Raw genomic sequence first — 17,748 nt, 5'->3', positions numbered from 1 at the left:
TCTTCTTCCTTTCCTCTCATTCCCCCGGGTTTCGTCTGCCCTCCCTCACCCCGACACCACCAGCCACTAGAGACGACATGGCCGCCCCATCCCTTGAAGAACTCAATGAGATCGCTGGTCCGCTCTTGTCAGCCAACAAATCCTTAAATTTAGGTGTAAGACTTTTTCGATAGACTCGCCAGTCACATCCTGACAATTAATTCTATCCAATAAAAATAACATCTGTCGACGACAAAACATACGACGTTGCTGCTGTGGACTTGGTTTGACCTATCCCGGGACTGGTCGGATGTACCTCGGGGTCTGCTCCCTGATGTGATTTTGGCTCGACGCTACGCGCATATGCGTGGTGCTGCACCTCGACAAATTCGATACTGTACTTGACGACGGGTCACAATATTCTTGATCGCATACATAGCCATTTATTGTTGGTTTAATTCTCGACACGCTGCTTCTCGGCGTGCTCCTTATGCAATGTGGTGCATATGCAACCCTAGGCAAGCTTGACAGGCCGTACCTAAAGGGAATAGTTGCATATGTTTTATTGATGAATATGTACGAGTTTCATATTCCCTTTTTTTGACGTTCGCCCCCACTCAACTCCTGCCAGCGCTATTTCTGTGTACACCTGGACATGGATATACGATTTGTTCGTCTACAACTTTGGCACATACGTGAGAAGCCTTTCCCTATGTCTTCCAGACTTAGGGAGTTACTCACTCGGGATACGTTACCCTTTATTATCTAGGGCTTATTTCTGTCTCTCAAATATGTAGGTTTTTTACACAATTCCTATGACCCATGGTTGACAGACATTCCGAATTTCGATTCTTTCCCTAATCGGCGCCACATTTGCCCATCCTATTCCTCTGCTCCACCAACGTACCGGAAATTAGCTTTCCCAATACTATATCCTGGACTCCATGACTGTCATTGTCGTTCAGGGGTTCTTCGCGATACGCGCGTGGAAGGTGAGCATATCGAAGTCCTTCAATCAGCCTGCTAGCTTTGACGCTGACACTTTGCTAGGTTACCAACCGAAATTGGGTTATACTTGGGATGATCGCTGTCTTTGCGCTTACAGCATTTGGGGGAGGGATCGGGGTCAAGGTGATGTTTATGCAAGTAGGGTCAACGCTGCGCGCTGGAGACGTCAAGGTACCAGCATATATTTGGCTGTTCGGCACCGTAGCGGCAGATTTGATTATTACTGGCATCAGTAAGTAATGCGTATCTCCATATCAAACGTGCGCCGTCTGACATACCACAGTCTTATTCTATCTCATTACTAGCAGGAAAACAACGAGTCAAAAAGCAACAGACGATGTTATCACCCGACTCGCCCGAGTTACGTTCGAGTCTCAACTGCCCCCCACCTTGATCGCCGTTGGCCTTGCTATAGAATATACCATTCAGGTACGAGGATGGATACCCATTCACATGAATTTCGTTGACCGATAGAAATAGTATTCGAGTTTCATAGCCATTCCATTCCTCTGCGTTCAAGCCAAATTCTATGGAATCAGCCTTTACATACTCTGAATTCGTACGTCGCAGTCTTCGGTTGGTTATTTGGTAGCTTACGATTCGAACACATGTCACCCAGACGTGAGGCTTTGAAGAACGTTGGTTCGACCATGGCTACCGACGATGGTGATATTGAGTTTGCTAAGGCATGTCCAGAATGTCATTGAACCATTACGATTACTGACTTTTACGATAGCGCTCTCGAAACACCTTTTGGCTAAGCTCAAGGTTCACGCCAGCCGATGGACCTCGGGCAACAAAAGGCGACACCCACCGGCACACCCAATTCACCATCATGCCCGAGCCCCGCACTAGGCGAGTCAAAGCCGAATCCATAGATACGGTCTCTTTCAAAGGTGTTGATCTTGGGGACGACGATGAATCGCGAAACAGTCGGAGCCGGGATATGGATGCCGGGTGCGGAAAACTAGTGAAATAGACCTTGGCGAGGAAATCAATGTCGTAGATTGGATGATATTGAACCCCTCCTCGGCGGCCGGCACGAGGGGGCGAGTTTAAACTTGCGAGCATGGGTTTGGCCGGTGGAATGAGTAGTGTGGACACTGGTCGATAGCTGTTCTTTTTCTTTTTTGTTTTCCTTTTATCTTCTAGGTAGATTTTGCGGAGGATCTGTTAGATCTTGGGCTTTTTTGGCTGAGCTCAGAGCTGGGCTTGCGAGTTGCATGTCCAGGAAGTTGCTCGAGGTCGCGTATTCGTACTTCCCACTTCGACCATATAGTTCATCAGTATAACTTTACATGTATAGTGCAAAATACTAGGCACAACTTCTCAAAAGTTCTATTCGTAGCCTAGTACTCGAGTCGGAGTTGGTAAATATGTTCTAGAAGTCACCTTCTTCGTGCTGGATTGATCTCTCACTCGGACAATCTTCCTGACCGCAAACAGACCGTTTTAATCCCGACCATTATACACGCGTAGAAATTTGATTTGACGGGGAAGACAGAAGGAGCTACGTGAGCTGCGCATACAATCGGTTAAATTTTGACACGGTGGTGAATCCGTCCCTTAATCAGAAATCGTGCCCCATATCAAACCAGGTCGCCGATCAGTTCTCGGCTTGTCCCCCGCTTAGCCTGGACTGGACGAGCAATCTCAAGTTCGTCCTGTAAACTCGTCCGTTCACTAACTGTGAAACTCACAACTGAGGTGCATACTTCTGCTCGCTGAAACGGGCTACTGGGAGTCGTATACGGCCCTGCTTCCGTATTCCATACGGTAGGATAAGTGTTCTCAGTCTAGTTTGGAAGGTCTTTTGTTAGCGCTTGTAAGGGTGTGATGTGGCCCCACCTTTCTCGTACACGTCATCTCATAAGTGGACCGTGATCGACCTGGCCGACTGCGCGTAGGTTAGAAACTTTGGCACTCCTTTCGCAACTCCACCTACGAATTTAGGGTGTGCAGGAAGCTGATCGCATACAACTTCAGCTTTATAACCAAGATCGGAATATAGATAAATCCGTCTTCCTACAAGATAATCGTCGTTATAAGGGAGTTCTGCTCGGTGATTTAGCATACGTACATCGAACAAATAGACCAAAGAAACTGTGATCGCTGATACAGTAGGCGGAAGTTGGGACTCGAATGTAATCCGTATTGCTCGATCAATTAAGCGGGTGATGTAAGAGGTAGATTCGCTTCGGTTGGAAAGAAGGAAGAAAAGAACTTGGCTTTGGGTCAGCTCAGATAGCTCAATAATTAACGTTTAAGGGCCTACTAATCCCTGTTATAAAGCTGTCCGCAGCGACAGTAAAGCTTGCACAAATGTAACTGGATGTATGCTATGACATTAGCTATCTCATTAGGGACGATGTTAATATGGGTGCTCACGTCGGTATTCGTATACCCTTCGGGTCCCATACGTTCCCGAGCCTAGAGCAAGTTATCTTCATTCCGATACCACCTCCCAGAGCACACAGGATCATAGTGCCTATGGCTATTGCAACAGCTTTATTCTTTCCGGTTAACTATAGAGTTTCAAAGTTTCGCGGTTTAGTGTTGAACATCACCGCCAAAATAACACATATAAACTTACCATCCATGCCCGCCATCCAAAGAATACTTGAACGACAACCACTGTAGTCGAGTTGAAAATAAAAAACCAAGATATCTAAGTTTCTTTTCAATAATGGAGGCCGAGTTCTTAACTACTCCTGCTTACGTATTTGGAGGACTGAAACAGGTACTACATGTGTATCGATAGATGAGGGATTTCATCGGACACATTATGAGAACATGCCTTACATAGGTACCAAAATGTTGTACAAACAGATCATATACCCAGACCCAAGTGAGTGTCGACCCCGCTCTGTCGCCGAACGTAGTTGAGTGGCCCAGAGCTTTCAGAGATAAAACAAGGACGAACTTACAGGTTCATCAAAATGACATAAGACGCTCCTAGTTTGAGCAGCAGTGAATCCTTGTGACAAAAAATCACATATTTCCCTGTTTGCACGAGTAAAAATCCACAGAAAAGTGCATCAAGGATCCCAGCGGCCAGGAATGGCTGTGTTGTGAAGTATGAGTTGATATATATGTCAGCATTCTCGAGATAAATTTGAGCACGGTACCCCAATGTAGAGAGGCTTGTTACCAGAAAATTTCTCTTTTGCGTACAGCTCTAGGGCCTCTGGTCCACCCATATTCAGATAATTGGGGCGCTCGGGTGACATTCGGTCACCTACCGTCGCCCTTTTAAGGAGGCTGGGTTCAAGAAATCTCGTAATTTTGACCAGTGGCAACGGCGAACCCGAGGTAGCCAGCCTTCCGGAGCAGGATTCTAGCTCGCTTCTTCGAAGGGGTGATGTGGGTCTTGCTGAGATTTTCCAGTTTGCCGCCAGCATATATATATACATATTAATTCGAGAATAGCTGGATTGACGAATTTTCCTAAAGGAAAAGCCACCATAGGCCCCATCCTGACCAAGAGCCAGAAGAAACGATGAGTACCTAAAAAGAAACTCTAAAAACAATGTACTGTAACCAGGGGATTGCACTTGTAGTTGCGCCACAAGGAGTAGGCTGAATCAATACCTGATTATACGTAATATAAAGAGGACTTCAGCGGAATTGTCTTCCAATTGGAACCTTTCATACTCAACAAATCACGTATCGAGAATGTAGTAGGTACGAGCTTGGCCTTGATGGGATAGTTAAAAATCAGGAAATGAAAGTCGATTAATTCAGTTTAGTACGCACAGTTCATGTCTTGAACATACATGATTGAACGGCATAGTCAGCGCGACAAATGACGTGGGGATACGTTCGCGAGTGGGGGTGAAAGGATGTAGATACGGGCAAGGCGACTGCACTCTATTCGATTCTTGAGCAAAGTGGATATATATGTATCTAATTCAGTTATTGAACCGGTAAACGTAGAGGTGTGATTCATTCATTCGATTTATAAATATTTTAAGTATTCATTCATGAAACAGCTTCAATGTGGCATGGTACATCAGGGAACTGCCACAGGTGGGACAAGTATGTCTACTGGACGGGGAATATGTCTGAAGTCCTGGGGTTTTTCGTCCCCTTTTATCAAACCTCTTGAGATCTGGTCTTTTGTAGCTTCTTCAAGCCAGGGCTTAAGCTCTGCGTAATATATTGGTGCATTCTGGACTATCAATCAGTTACGGGCGTTCGTAATATTACCGGCTCTACTCAACCTTGTAGTCTGTGAGATCCTTGGGTGATTCTTCAAGAATTTTGGCAAGTAGGGCGGGAACAAGCGGACTATCTTGTTTGATGTCACGCATTCTTTTGATGATGGGATGAGCCGTGAATGCTATAACCCCCGAGCGAGGGAGCTTCCGGAGCACCTCTACACAGGACAAGATGCGTATATCACGCAAGTCAGAGGAGCGTTTTAGTAAAGATAACACTTACGTCGATCAACACGCAGGTACATATCTCCTGGGTCAACAGTACACTTTCCGCCTTCCGGAAGTTGGGCGATATTATGAGTGAACAAATTATTATCATCCACGATCTCCCAACTTGATCGCTCAAACGGAGCGCTTGGGTCCATACGCTTTAGTGCCCTGATCATATGGTCATATTGATGAGGTCATTCACTGTATCACAAAGGCTCTTCTTTCCCTACCTTTCTACGGATACGAGGAGCTTTTGATTGAAATGGGGTACTGGTACATGGACATCGTGCATAGATTTACCGATTTTTTCCGACAAAAGATATGACCCTGAGGTAGAGTTAGTTAAATACGCCTCAACACGATACGTAACTTTACCGGGGAATGCAACTAGACCTCCAACAAAGTATATGTGTCCATCTTCACGCTCACGAGCCATAGAGAAGTCATTCTCAGTGAGCCTGACTTGCTCATTAGAGACTTACTTGTGGACTTGATAAAAGACGACTCACCGGCTAATGATTTTCAGCCCTTCCACACCCTCAGGAGGGCAACTTTTAACCCATTGGTAGCGCTCCTTCGTAACATGACTATACACCCCATCGAGTTCCTTCCCATCTTGCATAGTCTCAGTTAAACGATCAAAAAGTGTAGGATATCGTGTAGTCATAAACTCCACCACCAACTCTAGGAGTTCTCCACAAGCAGCGTCATTTTCTGGCAAAGAGTCGATAACCTTTTTGCCTTGCTCCTCAATAACGCGCTTCTTTTCAGCAAGGTACCACTCATACGAAGCTGAAAGCTCAATCCAATTGTTGGGTGATAAAGGCTGATGCGCCATAGTCTGATAGTATGGGTATCGCAAAGTCTTGTTTACATAAATATAATCTCTAGTGCGAGCATTCTCGAGAGAGAAATCTGGTAGCGGGTCCGGTAGTGGGAAGGGTGCACTAGTCGCTCCTATTTAAAAGCAACGGTCAACGTGAGTTGCATCTATTAAATCCCATAATTACCTTGAACCTTGTTCATATGATAGACACTTCTTTTTTCATGTTGATTGGCTGATGTGCTCTCTGTCGGAGGTAGGGATGGAGCAGAACAGGTCTCATCCACATGGACCTTTAGTTGTTCTTTCCGAGCTCTCCAAGCATAAAAAATCCCCAGGAGAACAAGCCCTACACACAACGACTGGGACGCTCCCTTTGCGCCACGTTCCATGTCTTATAAACAAAAGCAAGGGTTGAAGTGTGCGAATACCCAAGTGCCCCGGTCACCGAATAAATACTCTAGGATCAGCTCCGGCCTCGATCAAGGGCCCCAGGGACTTATCGTATAACTGAATGTTCACACCCAGTTATCAGATTCGACCACAGATGGCATTACTCCACACTGGGCGAGAAAAGGGTCATCGATGAGGCATTCTGGAAATGCATTGCGGCCCATTAACTGTCGATAGATATCACACGTGGCTTCCTGCTTACTGCGTACATCTCCTGCTACCTTCCACTGCGAGAAAAAGTAAGCGAGGTTTACGTCTGCGTTTTGAGTTCACACGTAAATAGCCTCGGTTTCGCTCTATCTATTCGATGCATGATGTATAGTACCGGCGTTGGGAACCTCGGGCCTTGTATTGTTCGAGGCTTCCCATCCGTTTTTGGCCGTGAAGTCGTTTACTATCTTAGACACTCTAAGGTAGTATCTCAGGGATACTTGACTCATTTCTTTACACAAATTGAACTTATCTAAATTGAGCCATAGAAGGTATGGTATAATGGCAAAATCCACGACACCTTGAATAAGAGGCGCAAGTTGACGAAACAGGATCCTCATTGAAAAGAGTGTGCTGGAACTAATATGGTAGCTTTTTGTAAAGTTAAATATACATCATATATGCATTGGATTGCGCATATTGATTGGCATATTAATCCGCTTGACAATTTGACTAAACGGTACGTCGTCCCATAGCTCGTACTAGGCCAATTCCAAGTAGAGCATGGAAATAATACGTTTACATGCACAAGACATCCCCATGTTGGCAACAGATACCAATACATATAATCCACTTCAGCAATCCAAAAAGAAGCATCAACCGCAGTAAACGACGCGCTGCTCAGGTCCAGACTATTGGTATTCGAATTCTCTAGCGAGGTTTATGGTCGTCTCCGACATTCATTCTAACAACTCAATTATAACATTGCTTGCGCTTAGGTTACATGTTCGGCTGAGTGCTACAGAGAATTACGAGATAAATTGAATAGCATGTCCTTCAGGGAAACTACCAGAGCCCTCTAGCCTGTGGCATCTTGGGAGCTCTGTCATAGCTCCTTTAGCTCTCATAGCACCACGAGAGCTACGGCGGTCTTCCCAGTGTTCATTGGCGAATGGTTTTGAACCTCAAACACCCTCAAGGGATAGCCTTTGACCTACTGTTAGCACCCCTTCGTAACTATAACGCAACTATACACTCCATCCCGTTCCGCCCTATATTACATATTATCAAGCAAACAATCAAAAACTGTGGACATCATGCAGTCATGAACTCTGGGTCAACCACCAATTTCAGAAGTCTCTGCGAACGGCTTAATTTTTCGGTAAAGGGTGGATGATTTTCGGGCTTATTTCCCAATGATACACTTATCGTCGGTAATTATAAGGTATCACCTGTATATTTTCTAGTGGATCATAGTCTGACCGAGTCTATATCGGCTCGTATCGCCTTTATCGACTGTACGAATGAGGCAGATGCAACTATACCGTATGCCTAGCGACTGGTAAACAAGTTCACTCTGTTTGGGGACAATTAGATTCATTCACGGATGGGTGTCAAAATAAGTAAATAACATACGATGCCGACCTAAATTATTATTGCTCCCCAACGCAGCTTCCAATCGCCTCTCGCACTCGTCAAAAGATTCAATCGTCGGAACGTTGATTGCTCCCAGTTTTCGTGCCCAATCAAGTGCCGCAATCCGCTGGACTCGAGTGAAAGGTTGTCTAGGCATGTTAAACAACATATCGGTATATAAGTGCTAAAGTTGCAGTCAGTATAGGACAAGTGTACACCTGAGTTGGGTCTGTCGCACCGCTTCATCTATATATGGCCCTAGGCCCTGTGAAGGGGGGGTAGTCGGTTGAGATGGTGAGAGTACATGTGCAGAAATGTTGCGTCTTGGTTTAAGGATACTGCCGACATCATCACTGTTGGGGGCTGTATAAAACTGGGTGAGCGGGGCCGAGTAGCAAGGGGGCCTACCTAATTTTATCGAGCTCCCAGAAACAACCTAGGGGGACTGCCTTGTCCGTAAATCCTACCTATTACTCATATAAAATTTAGGTTTTGCCTTGTTATTATATTGGGTGTTGATACGTACTGGGAAATAGGGGCCATCCAGTTCTGTATACGGGTGATTTAGGTGTGTGCTTGTACCCATCAGTTTTATTCTGAAAATCCGGTATTAAGCTACGGTTCTGCTAGGCACGGATCACTACTGAACATACAGATAAAATCCCTTGAACTGACGCTCCAAGGTAAATATGCCGCAGTTGTCCTCGCCAACGCCATTCATATACGACCCATCTGTTTTGGTCGGAATATACTTGCTCGTCATAGCATTTTGGATGGCATACCCAGAGGTTCCGGGATATGGCTTTATTCTCCACTGCACGCCATTAGAATTGACGGGGGACGAAACTTTTGGTATACGCTCACCTTTGATTCTCTCCATAATGGCAATCCCACGTTCCGATTCGGCTAGAGCCACTATAGTAATCAATGACCTTATCTGAATCAGTATCGCAAATAATATACGTCCCAGGGGATATGGTCATGGCTGTTGAGTTTGGTATACTTAGCTGTTGAAGAGCAGGAGTTTGTCGTGCCCCATGACAGCCACGTTTATTGGATGGTGTGGGAGGGGCGTAACTACTTTGACCTTATGTAGGTTGTAACAGATTCTAGCCCAACTTGGATAACCTTTTTGCGCTGATCACGCGGATATGATTGAGGTTAAATTGTATATATACACAACGATGTTATGTAGCCCAAGTCAACAACTACCGTGAACACCTACACTGGTAATAATAATCAGAAAGATTAGTCAACCGACTTGAATGGATTCCGGTTACCAGTATCAACACTTTCCAGTGCGCTTCCCAATCGTTTCTCGTATGCGTCGAATGATTGAATCGTAGGGGCATTGGTTGCATCAAACTTGTGTGTCCAACCGAGTGCTGCAATACATTAGTCATGGGTAAAAAGAATGCGAGACCTATTGCACAGTACATTCGCGCAAATATGTTGCCCCCCCCCCCCAAACTTAAAGTAGTTATATGCGGCACCCACAGTCGCGCTGGGCTTGCCCCTTCGTTACTCTAGAGACCTCTCAAATTTGAATCCGAGAGCCTCCAGTTGAAATTTAAATATCTAATAATCGGAGAGAAGTTTACCAGGTCTCGATTTGAGTATGCTTCCATCCTCGTTGCTGATCGGCTCAACGCAAGGACCTGGTTCTTTCGAGTCGCCAATAATTAATTTCCATAATATTGAGATTCTCTTTGCGAACCCTTATCTTTGGTCCAAATAAGTGGTGGGAGCCTTGGCCAAGCCGCAATGAACGCATACTGACACGTAATTACCCTGCAGTTCAGTATAGGGGTAATTCAGATGAGCGTTTGTCCCTATCAACTTTATTATGGAAGTCAAGCGCTAGTTGCATCCCAAGTCAGTATCTTATATGCATTATAATTAAACGCATCAGACTAGTTCGCTCTGTTTGAGGTATATTCGTCGGTCATCATTCTGAAAAAAAACTTCAATCAGCTAAAACACGAATTGATCCACGACTACGTAAAGGTATCACGATGCTTCTTGTTCAAGTTTTGGATAGTGTCCACTACTTGACGTCTGTTGTTGTCGACTTGACACCCCGGATAATGGCGCGACTTTCATTAACATTATACATGGTACATATCCACGGAGGGATGGTCATAGTGGCGTAGTCCAAGGGCGGATGAAGTGGACACGTTACCCGCTGTGTCGGCCGGGCGTCATTGTCAGAAGCATAAATGATGAGACAGAATACAAGATAGAATAGCCACATAGCCACACATTCCTTTGTTCCATCGCGCAAGATCAGTGGATTCAGGTCCGTAACATTTCCGCAAATTATATTTTAATACATTTTGGTACACGAGCGCTAAAGATGAGCGAGAGGTACACCGGATGAACGGTGCAGGCACCCAACATTAAGTACCAAAAAGGGAAACAAACTTTCAGCCAGGGCAAGGGCTAGTGGAAGCCAGATAGATAGGCTGAAATCTGGGGCATTCCTTCAACATCATCTGGACAGATTTGTCCTCGAGCCGAGGGCGAAGGTTGGATACTCTCGAAATGAAAGGGAGCATGCGCTGCAGGGTAGGATATCGATCAGAAACCTGGGGATTGTCCTGGGGAATGATCGACAGAAGGGGAGATTCATAATTACAATAGGCGCTCCAAGAGTTGGTGAGAATCACGAGCAAGTCGGGAGAAGCAGGAGAGGGTACCCTCGAGACAGATAGGCGGCAAGACGTCGGGGGGAGAAAAATAGAGTGCGGATGTAACCTTTTACGTGCATGGAGGGAAGGAGGGGTGGGGGCATAAATAAGCCGATAGGACTTGCTAACACAGTTTCGCTGCGCCTCTTGTCCTCGGGCCTGAGCCCCGCACAAGTCGGAAAAACTTTGTAACTTGTATTGAATCGCGGACGGGCATGGTTGGCTGGGACGTGTATTTGCAGGGGGATAGGGGGCGGACCCTGGGGACGTTTGCGGAATCAAGCATCACAAAGAGCACCGCCACTGGGCTGTTGCGCTCAACGATGGCGGGGCGGGGAGAGAGCGAGTATGTAGTCGCGCTGCACGACTTTGTGCCCGTCAATGGCAACACGACATGTCTCTCATTCCGTTCTGGCCAGATTATCCATGTTCTCAACCGCGACTCGACTGGATGGTGGGATGGCGAACTCGAAGGCCGTAGGGGGTGGTTCCCGAGCAACTATGTCAAGGCCAGCAAGCGCAAGCCGAGGGTGAGTTCACCAGTGTTCGGATTGCACACTAACAAAGCTCATAAGTACTATAGGAGTCTATGTCTAGCGAAAGCGGGAGCGAAGCCGAGGCATGTCCGCGAGTGATGGTGTCCCTGTACCATGCCCTGCTTGTGCTGAATACGTCTGTGCATGCGTCTCGGGTATCCCACTACCAGCCATCGACGGCCTGTGTGATCTCTTCGGTCCGAACTGTGCTCACCGCGACTGACTGCTTACACAAGACTGCCCCTGCGCTTGCCCGCTTCCCCCATCTCGCCCGCGCTCGCTCCGACGTCCTCCAAGAACTCGGCCGTCTTGTTGCAGTCAGCAAAAAGGCTTCGGCCCCTGATGTACCCGAAGATGAACGTGTTTGGCTCGCCGAGAGCATGTTACGCTTTGGCGATGCCGTGTTCGCCTGTTGCAAGCGTTACGTTGAAGTCGCCGTCTCGTGTGGCGTACACGTTGCCGGTCGCTCCAATCTCCAACCATCACACCATCCAAACGAACTTGCTCCTCGACTTACTAGTGCTTCGGTCTCATCATTCTCATCGGTATCCTCCTCGGCCTCTCCCGCATCCCCGGAGATCGTCCCGAGTGGCCATGTTCCAAGTGCACAACTACTCTCCGCGCTTCGTACGACTCACGACCATCTTTTGTCCATCATAGCTGCCTTTATTGGCCATGTTCATTCACATTCGCGAGCTTCGCACGCATCCAGCAAGGGTCATCTCATCAAAATGACACGCGAAACCGTCGACAAAGTTCGACAGGTCCTAACAATTGTTTGCGCCGTCTGCGACCACCCCGCCGTTGTTGGACCCGAACGAGTAGCTCTCTCTGCGGCGAAGGATGCCCTACATGGTGCCACTAGCGTTCTTGTTGAAGCCGTCAAACGAATGTTGGCACCTGGTACCTTAAATCGGGAAGAGGAGGAAAAGGCCCTCGCTGTTCAAGCCGCCACTGGCACGCTCCGAGCTGGTGGAGACTGCGTAACCGCGGTGCGTAGTTGCCTAACCAGGCGATCTGGATACGAAGCAACCGACATGCTCGTCTTCGATGTCCCACCCCCGCCCCGAGCGCATCGGACCATGCACGAAGTATGCGAAGTGCTAGCCCGAGTGGAAGCGAGCCCGAGAGTGCAGGGGGTTACCGGCGCGACGCGGTCTATGGTTCGGTCGAACCCGCAGCTGGACCAAGCAACCATGGGACGATACGTGCGATGCGTGCGAGCGCTGCGGCTGCCCGACAACGGGCAAGCATCTTGGCTTCCCGCACCGGGTGGCAACAAGCTTCAACTAGGCGTCCTAGCGCGAGTCCGACAGAGGTTACCCGGCGGCGGCCTACCGTGGGGGAAAGCGTTCGACGGGCGAGTGAGGAAGAGTGGCGTCGTGCTACATATGTACGTCCTCCCGAACAGGTTAGCAGCAGTGAGGAAGAACCTCGGAGAAGCAACGAGAGTATGCGAAGCATCAGGAGCGCTCGACATTCGAGGCCTCAACGTAGGCCAACGATCAGTGAAGAACCACAATCCCTCGTTCAGCCTGAACCGGAGCCCGAACCTGAACCTGAACCTGAACCGCAGCCTGATAATGAGGGTATCACGGTCCGACCTGAACAAATCCACGAACCCATACAATCGGTTCGTCCAGCGACTCCCATACGACAAGACGAATTCGATGAACCCGAGCAGCAAGAGGTTGATCAATATGTAATATTGGACGAACCCAAGCAACAAGAGGCTGATCAATATATAATAGTGGACGAACCTACCTCAAAGGTGGAAGAAGCCCCTCAGGAAGACATTGCACCTCTACCCGCAACAGAAGATATCCCCCCTCCTGTACCCCCCAAGACATCGCCGCAAGACATTCCGCTTCCAGATGATGTTCAGTCTACCGAAGGCAGCGACCTCAACGCCCAGGCCCCAATACTTGTCTCTGCCAAGGCCAGCCCCACTCCTTCGCTTGAGCGCGAGCCACAACTCCGGCCCGAACCAAGCACACCTTCCACTCTCGAATTCAGGCATTCGAATCGGTTTACAGCCGGTTCGCTATTCGAGTCTGCGCGTACTTCCGAGGATACAGCTGCGACAACTATCATACCCGAGGAAGGGACTGATCCTTCTGATAACCACCTTGGGTTGAATGGCTTTGGCAATGAGGATGACGAGGTGGACGCCGAGTCACTCATGATTGGGGCCCCTATAATTCGTGGCATTGTTGCCACTGGCGACGACGACGACGAAGTATTTGACGAGGATGTCGTCAATCGTACACCCCTGCCATCATCCCAGAACTTCGAGCCACCGGAGAAACAAAGCGAAGAAGACTTTAGGGACGATGAGGGCATCAAGGACCGCGGCGACAGGTCGCTACAAACCATCCCTATTCCTCAAAAGGTCGACGTGCTCGCGTTACCAACCATCAACCATCGCGATGTCGCCTACGGTAAAGATGGCAGTATACTTGGCGCAACTTTGGATGTGCTTGTCGAGAAGATGACCGCTCCCGACCAGACGCCGGATCCCAAACTCGCAGCGACGTTCTTCCTTTCGTTCCGCCTGTTCACTACTCCTCTCGAGCTCGTTCAGGTATTGCAGAGGCGCTGGGATATACGTCCGCCACTCGACACGATCTCGCAAGAAGACTACGACCTATGGTGTCGTGCGCGATTGGACCCGGTTCGCTTAAGGGTGTACAACTTTATCAAGACGTGGCTGGACGCCCATTGGCAACCCGCGACAGATTGGGCTGCATTGGCCCCGTTACAGGCATTTGTGAGCGTGACCGCGTCCAAGATGCAAGCCTCGATCGTCCAACGAGTCGTCGACCTGTTGACCCAACGTCAGCCCGAGTCCGATGCCCAATTGGCTGCATCCCGCCCCATGGATCGTGCCCGTTCCAATGAGCGCATGAGAACAAAGCCTACGGGGTCGGCTCCTACTCCTGTCATGTCCAAGTCCCTGTTCTCGTTGTTAAAGTCGGCATCGTATGCATCAGTCAACGTTGTTGACTTTGACGCTCTTGAACTCGCGCGGCAGTTGACCATCCTCGAGTCGAACCTGTATTCCAAGATTCTGCCCGAGGAGATCCTTGATGTTGGGTTGCCCAGTAGCCGTGGGGAACGAGGAAACAGCATTCGCGCTATGAGTACATTAAGTACGGCGATCACAGGTTGGGTAACTGAGATCATTCTGGACGAACAAGATACCAAGAAGCGAACAGCGTTGTTGAAATTGTTCATCAAGGTTGCTGATGTGAGTGCCTACCTTGGCTGTATTTCACTTGAAACTAATACACGGCAAAAGCACTGCGACGATTTGAACAATTTTAGTACACTCCGTTCGATCCTCGCCGCTCTAGATTCGTCGACTATTTCCCGTCTGTCGAAAACATGGATGGGGCTTTCGGCAAAGAACAAGACCCGCCTCGAGAACCTACGCAAATTGACGGATCACACACGAAATCACTACGAGTACCGTGCACGGTTACGTAGTGTACGGGGTCACGCTGTTCCTTTCCTGGGTGAGTACCCTAAAAAATCAATACATACACGACCAGTATTGGAGCTAACTTTTCTGGTCACTAGGTCTTTACCTGACAGACGTCACATTTTGTCGCGAGGGAAATCCGGACAGGAGGATAGCTCCAAATGACAATCAGCGTACTTTGTTGAACTTTGACAAGTACCGAAGACTAGCTGCGATCGCCGAGGGTGCGTTCCAATGGTTTCTTTTTCACGAGCTTGAACCAGGTTGTTGATCACCATTTGATTTGTAGATGTCCAACGATTCCAAGCTCCTTACAACCTAATCGAGGTACCCGAGGTGCAGAAGTATCTTGACTATGCGTTTGAGAGGGTTAAGAAGAGTGGAAATGATTTGCATGATTTGTACCGACGAAGGTGAGTTACATGAAGATCAATTTGTCACATTAAATTAACGTTTAACTCCTTCCAGTCTCTTGGTCGAGCCTCGGCAGCCTTCGGACAGCCTGGAGACAAAAACCAATAGTATCAAATCATCAGAGCTATTTGGCTGGGCGAGCAGAGACAAGTCTTAATACCAAGCTTCTTTTATTGTGAAATAAATCCAAGTGCTTTTTCTCTTTCTTCGGACAGTCTGAATTCTCTTCGAACAGCGAACTCTCTTGATTCTCCTTTCGTGTTATCTGCATTCCGCTGTCCGTATCTCCAAATTTTGTAACCATTGTACCATACGTGCAATGGAGATTTGTAGCCTCCCAACTCTCTACTCTTTCTTGGTCTTTATCAATTCGCTTTCGGTTTTTGCTTCCTTTTCTCCATACCTCTATCTATCTCGCACTTCTTTTATACTTTAGGGTAGTAAATTTGAATCCATTTCGTTGTTGTGCTTCTGTCAACTCGCATGAAACTTCAGAAAGAGGCATGGGAATGGAATCTCAAGAATAGAGTACAATCTAAATCTTTGGGTGGGACCTTGCGCTAACAAAGCTCTGCTACTGCTGAACTAGGTCTGCCAATCTAAGCCTTGCTGAATTCCGCGCCCAGCATCTCCGTTTGGCCCACTCACGAACCCCAGTAGATAGTCAGCACCGGTCGTACTTGGCTAAAGGGATTGCACTAGTTCAGGATGCCCTCTGGCGTGAGTGTAACCCGCATAATAAAAACTCCTGCCGTCTCGCGACATTCGGTCGGGTACCTCCTTAACAGGCGGGTATGTGTCTCGCGTTACATCTGGACCAAAATCGACTACGAACGGAAGGTGAGGAGTTGTCCCGAATATTCGAGCGCCCTCGACGTGAAGCGAGGATACCTGAGTGAGGCCATTGCGTGGACGGGGTGGACTTCGTGTAGATGATGGAGAATAAATCGTATACCCATTGGTGGGCGAGCGAATATCAAATATGGCGACCTGGGACGGTGGTGTTGGGTTTTCAGTCAAGCAGGTGAGAAATGATTACTAACAATTCCATGATTTGAGTACCCAGCCACAACATGCGCTCCAGACCCACCCCCAGCGCCAACACAGTACACAGCAGAGTCTGACCAAGGATCGTGCATAGTCAATTCAACGGCTCTTGTTCGGAGGTCGTACATCCGCACAAATCCGTCGTGCCAACCACTTAATATCAAGTCCCTTCCGCCGTCAGGGGGATGAGCAAGGGCATAACAGGTAGAGGTTTTGGCTGGTCCAGGTAGAGCCGTACCCTGCGTTCCTAACCCAGTGGGTAGGATTGGATTTAAAAAAAGCTGTGTAGAACCGGCAACTGCGAGGGAGTCCGACTGCGCAATGATTGAACACCAAAGTCGAACCCGCTTCTTCCCGGGAACTGCGGTGAGTGTTGGCATTTCTATCCGTGTAGGCTCGATCCAAGGAGATCGAGTGTTGTACAGCGACACTAGCCGGCCAACCGCAGTTGTGAGAGTTAGGCCCGCCTTGCTTTCCCATCGGCTTGTACTGAGAGAAGTTATATGTGTGGCTGGGTGGGTATAGTGAGCTGTAACAGTCGCTTTCAGCGGTTCGTCGTTTGGTGATAGTCGTACCCGTAGTAGCCTGCCGCTTGCGAGAGACGCTATAACACACTCGCCTCGTCCAGGATTCACCTGACTTAGGACCCCGAGGCCGGTAATGTCATCGTGCGCACTGTCGCGGTGGAGCGCAACGTGGCCCCTCCATCGTACATCACCCTCATTCAAGAAGCTGTATACATGTAGCGCATTTGCGACGGCTATGATGAGCATCGAAGGGGTCGCAACAAGGCAAGGCGAGGCATCCTTGATGGAGTAATGGCTGAGAGCAAGAGGCCTGACAATCGAATTACGAGAGGCCCAGGCGCGATCTGTAAGATGTATGTAACGAGCCCTCCTTAGTGGTGAAATTGCGTCAAGATGTTGAGTTAGTGAAATACTTGGCCTCGGTTGAGAGCGAACATAGGTCTCCCAACCGGTGCTAGCCACCTGATCCAACAACTCAGTGTGGGGTGAAACGAATTAAAAACAACTCACTATATCGTGCAAAACCCAGCACACCCTAGATAGCATAGCCAAATCCTTCACATCCAATTTTTTGAGGATGGCGATAAAAATATCAATGGGTAGGTCAAGAAGCTAAAGCCAGGACTGGTTGAATGCGCATGTATAGGCCGGCGAAGATAGCAAAGCGAGTGTTACTAACAAGAGAGTCGCCGCGATCATACTTTTGGACTAATTGTTTAGCCATGGTAAAGGTATTCTAAGGCTACGGCCGCAAAACTTTTGTAGCGTGGCCAGTCCGAAAACCAAAATGG

The 17,748-nt window shown here is 48.2% G+C and overlaps 4 protein-coding genes across 4 annotated transcripts; 2 read left to right on the top strand and 2 right to left on the bottom strand.

Annotated features, from left to right (window-relative positions):
- Nucleotides 1–923: 923 nt before the first annotated feature.
- Nucleotides 924–1,966, top strand: RhiXN_09153 (uncharacterized protein; the record flags this gene model as incomplete). The annotated part of the gene is made up of 5 exons (XM_043328969.1): nucleotides 924–971; nucleotides 1,030–1,219; nucleotides 1,271–1,416; nucleotides 1,484–1,546; nucleotides 1,724–1,966. The coding sequence occupies 5 exons, from the start codon at nucleotides 924–926 to the stop codon at nucleotides 1,964–1,966; spliced, it is 690 nt and encodes a 229-aa protein (XP_043180415.1).
- Nucleotides 1,967–4,999: 3,033 nt separating this feature from the next.
- On the bottom strand, nucleotides 5,000–9,242 carry RhiXN_09152 (uncharacterized protein; the record flags this gene model as incomplete). Its single annotated transcript, XM_043328968.1, has 12 exons — nucleotides 5,000–5,158; nucleotides 5,211–5,365; nucleotides 5,431–5,585; nucleotides 5,648–5,744; nucleotides 5,793–5,875; nucleotides 5,927–6,374; nucleotides 8,260–8,443; nucleotides 8,498–8,612; nucleotides 8,668–8,726; nucleotides 8,786–8,855; nucleotides 8,913–9,068; nucleotides 9,124–9,242. 12 exons carry the CDS (start codon nucleotides 9,240–9,242, stop codon nucleotides 5,000–5,002), a joined length of 1,800 nt encoding a protein of 599 aa, XP_043180414.1.
- A 1,922-nt stretch (nucleotides 9,243–11,164) lies between these two features.
- RhiXN_09151 (Ras guanine nucleotide exchange-like protein) lies at nucleotides 11,165–15,540 on the top strand (the record flags this gene model as incomplete). The annotated part of the gene is made up of 7 exons (XM_043328967.1): nucleotides 11,165–11,479; nucleotides 11,533–12,849; nucleotides 12,897–14,735; nucleotides 14,787–15,003; nucleotides 15,068–15,193; nucleotides 15,259–15,382; nucleotides 15,438–15,540. 7 exons carry the CDS (start codon nucleotides 11,165–11,167, stop codon nucleotides 15,538–15,540), a joined length of 4,041 nt encoding a protein of 1,346 aa, XP_043180413.1.
- A 527-nt stretch (nucleotides 15,541–16,067) lies between these two features.
- Nucleotides 16,068–17,681, bottom strand: RhiXN_09150 (F-box protein; the record flags this gene model as incomplete). Its single annotated transcript, XM_043328966.1, has 4 exons — nucleotides 16,068–16,373; nucleotides 16,427–17,419; nucleotides 17,468–17,569; nucleotides 17,637–17,681. 4 exons carry the CDS (start codon nucleotides 17,679–17,681, stop codon nucleotides 16,068–16,070), a joined length of 1,446 nt encoding a protein of 481 aa, XP_043180412.1.
- Nucleotides 17,682–17,748: the final 67 nt, after the last annotated feature.

The sequence above is a fragment of the Rhizoctonia solani genome, chromosome 5 (genome assembly GCF_016906535.1).
Source record: "Rhizoctonia solani chromosome 5, complete sequence".
Lineage (NCBI taxonomy): Eukaryota > Fungi > Basidiomycota > Agaricomycetes > Cantharellales > Ceratobasidiaceae > Rhizoctonia > Rhizoctonia solani.
This window is presented reverse-complemented; position numbering and strand designations above follow the sequence as displayed.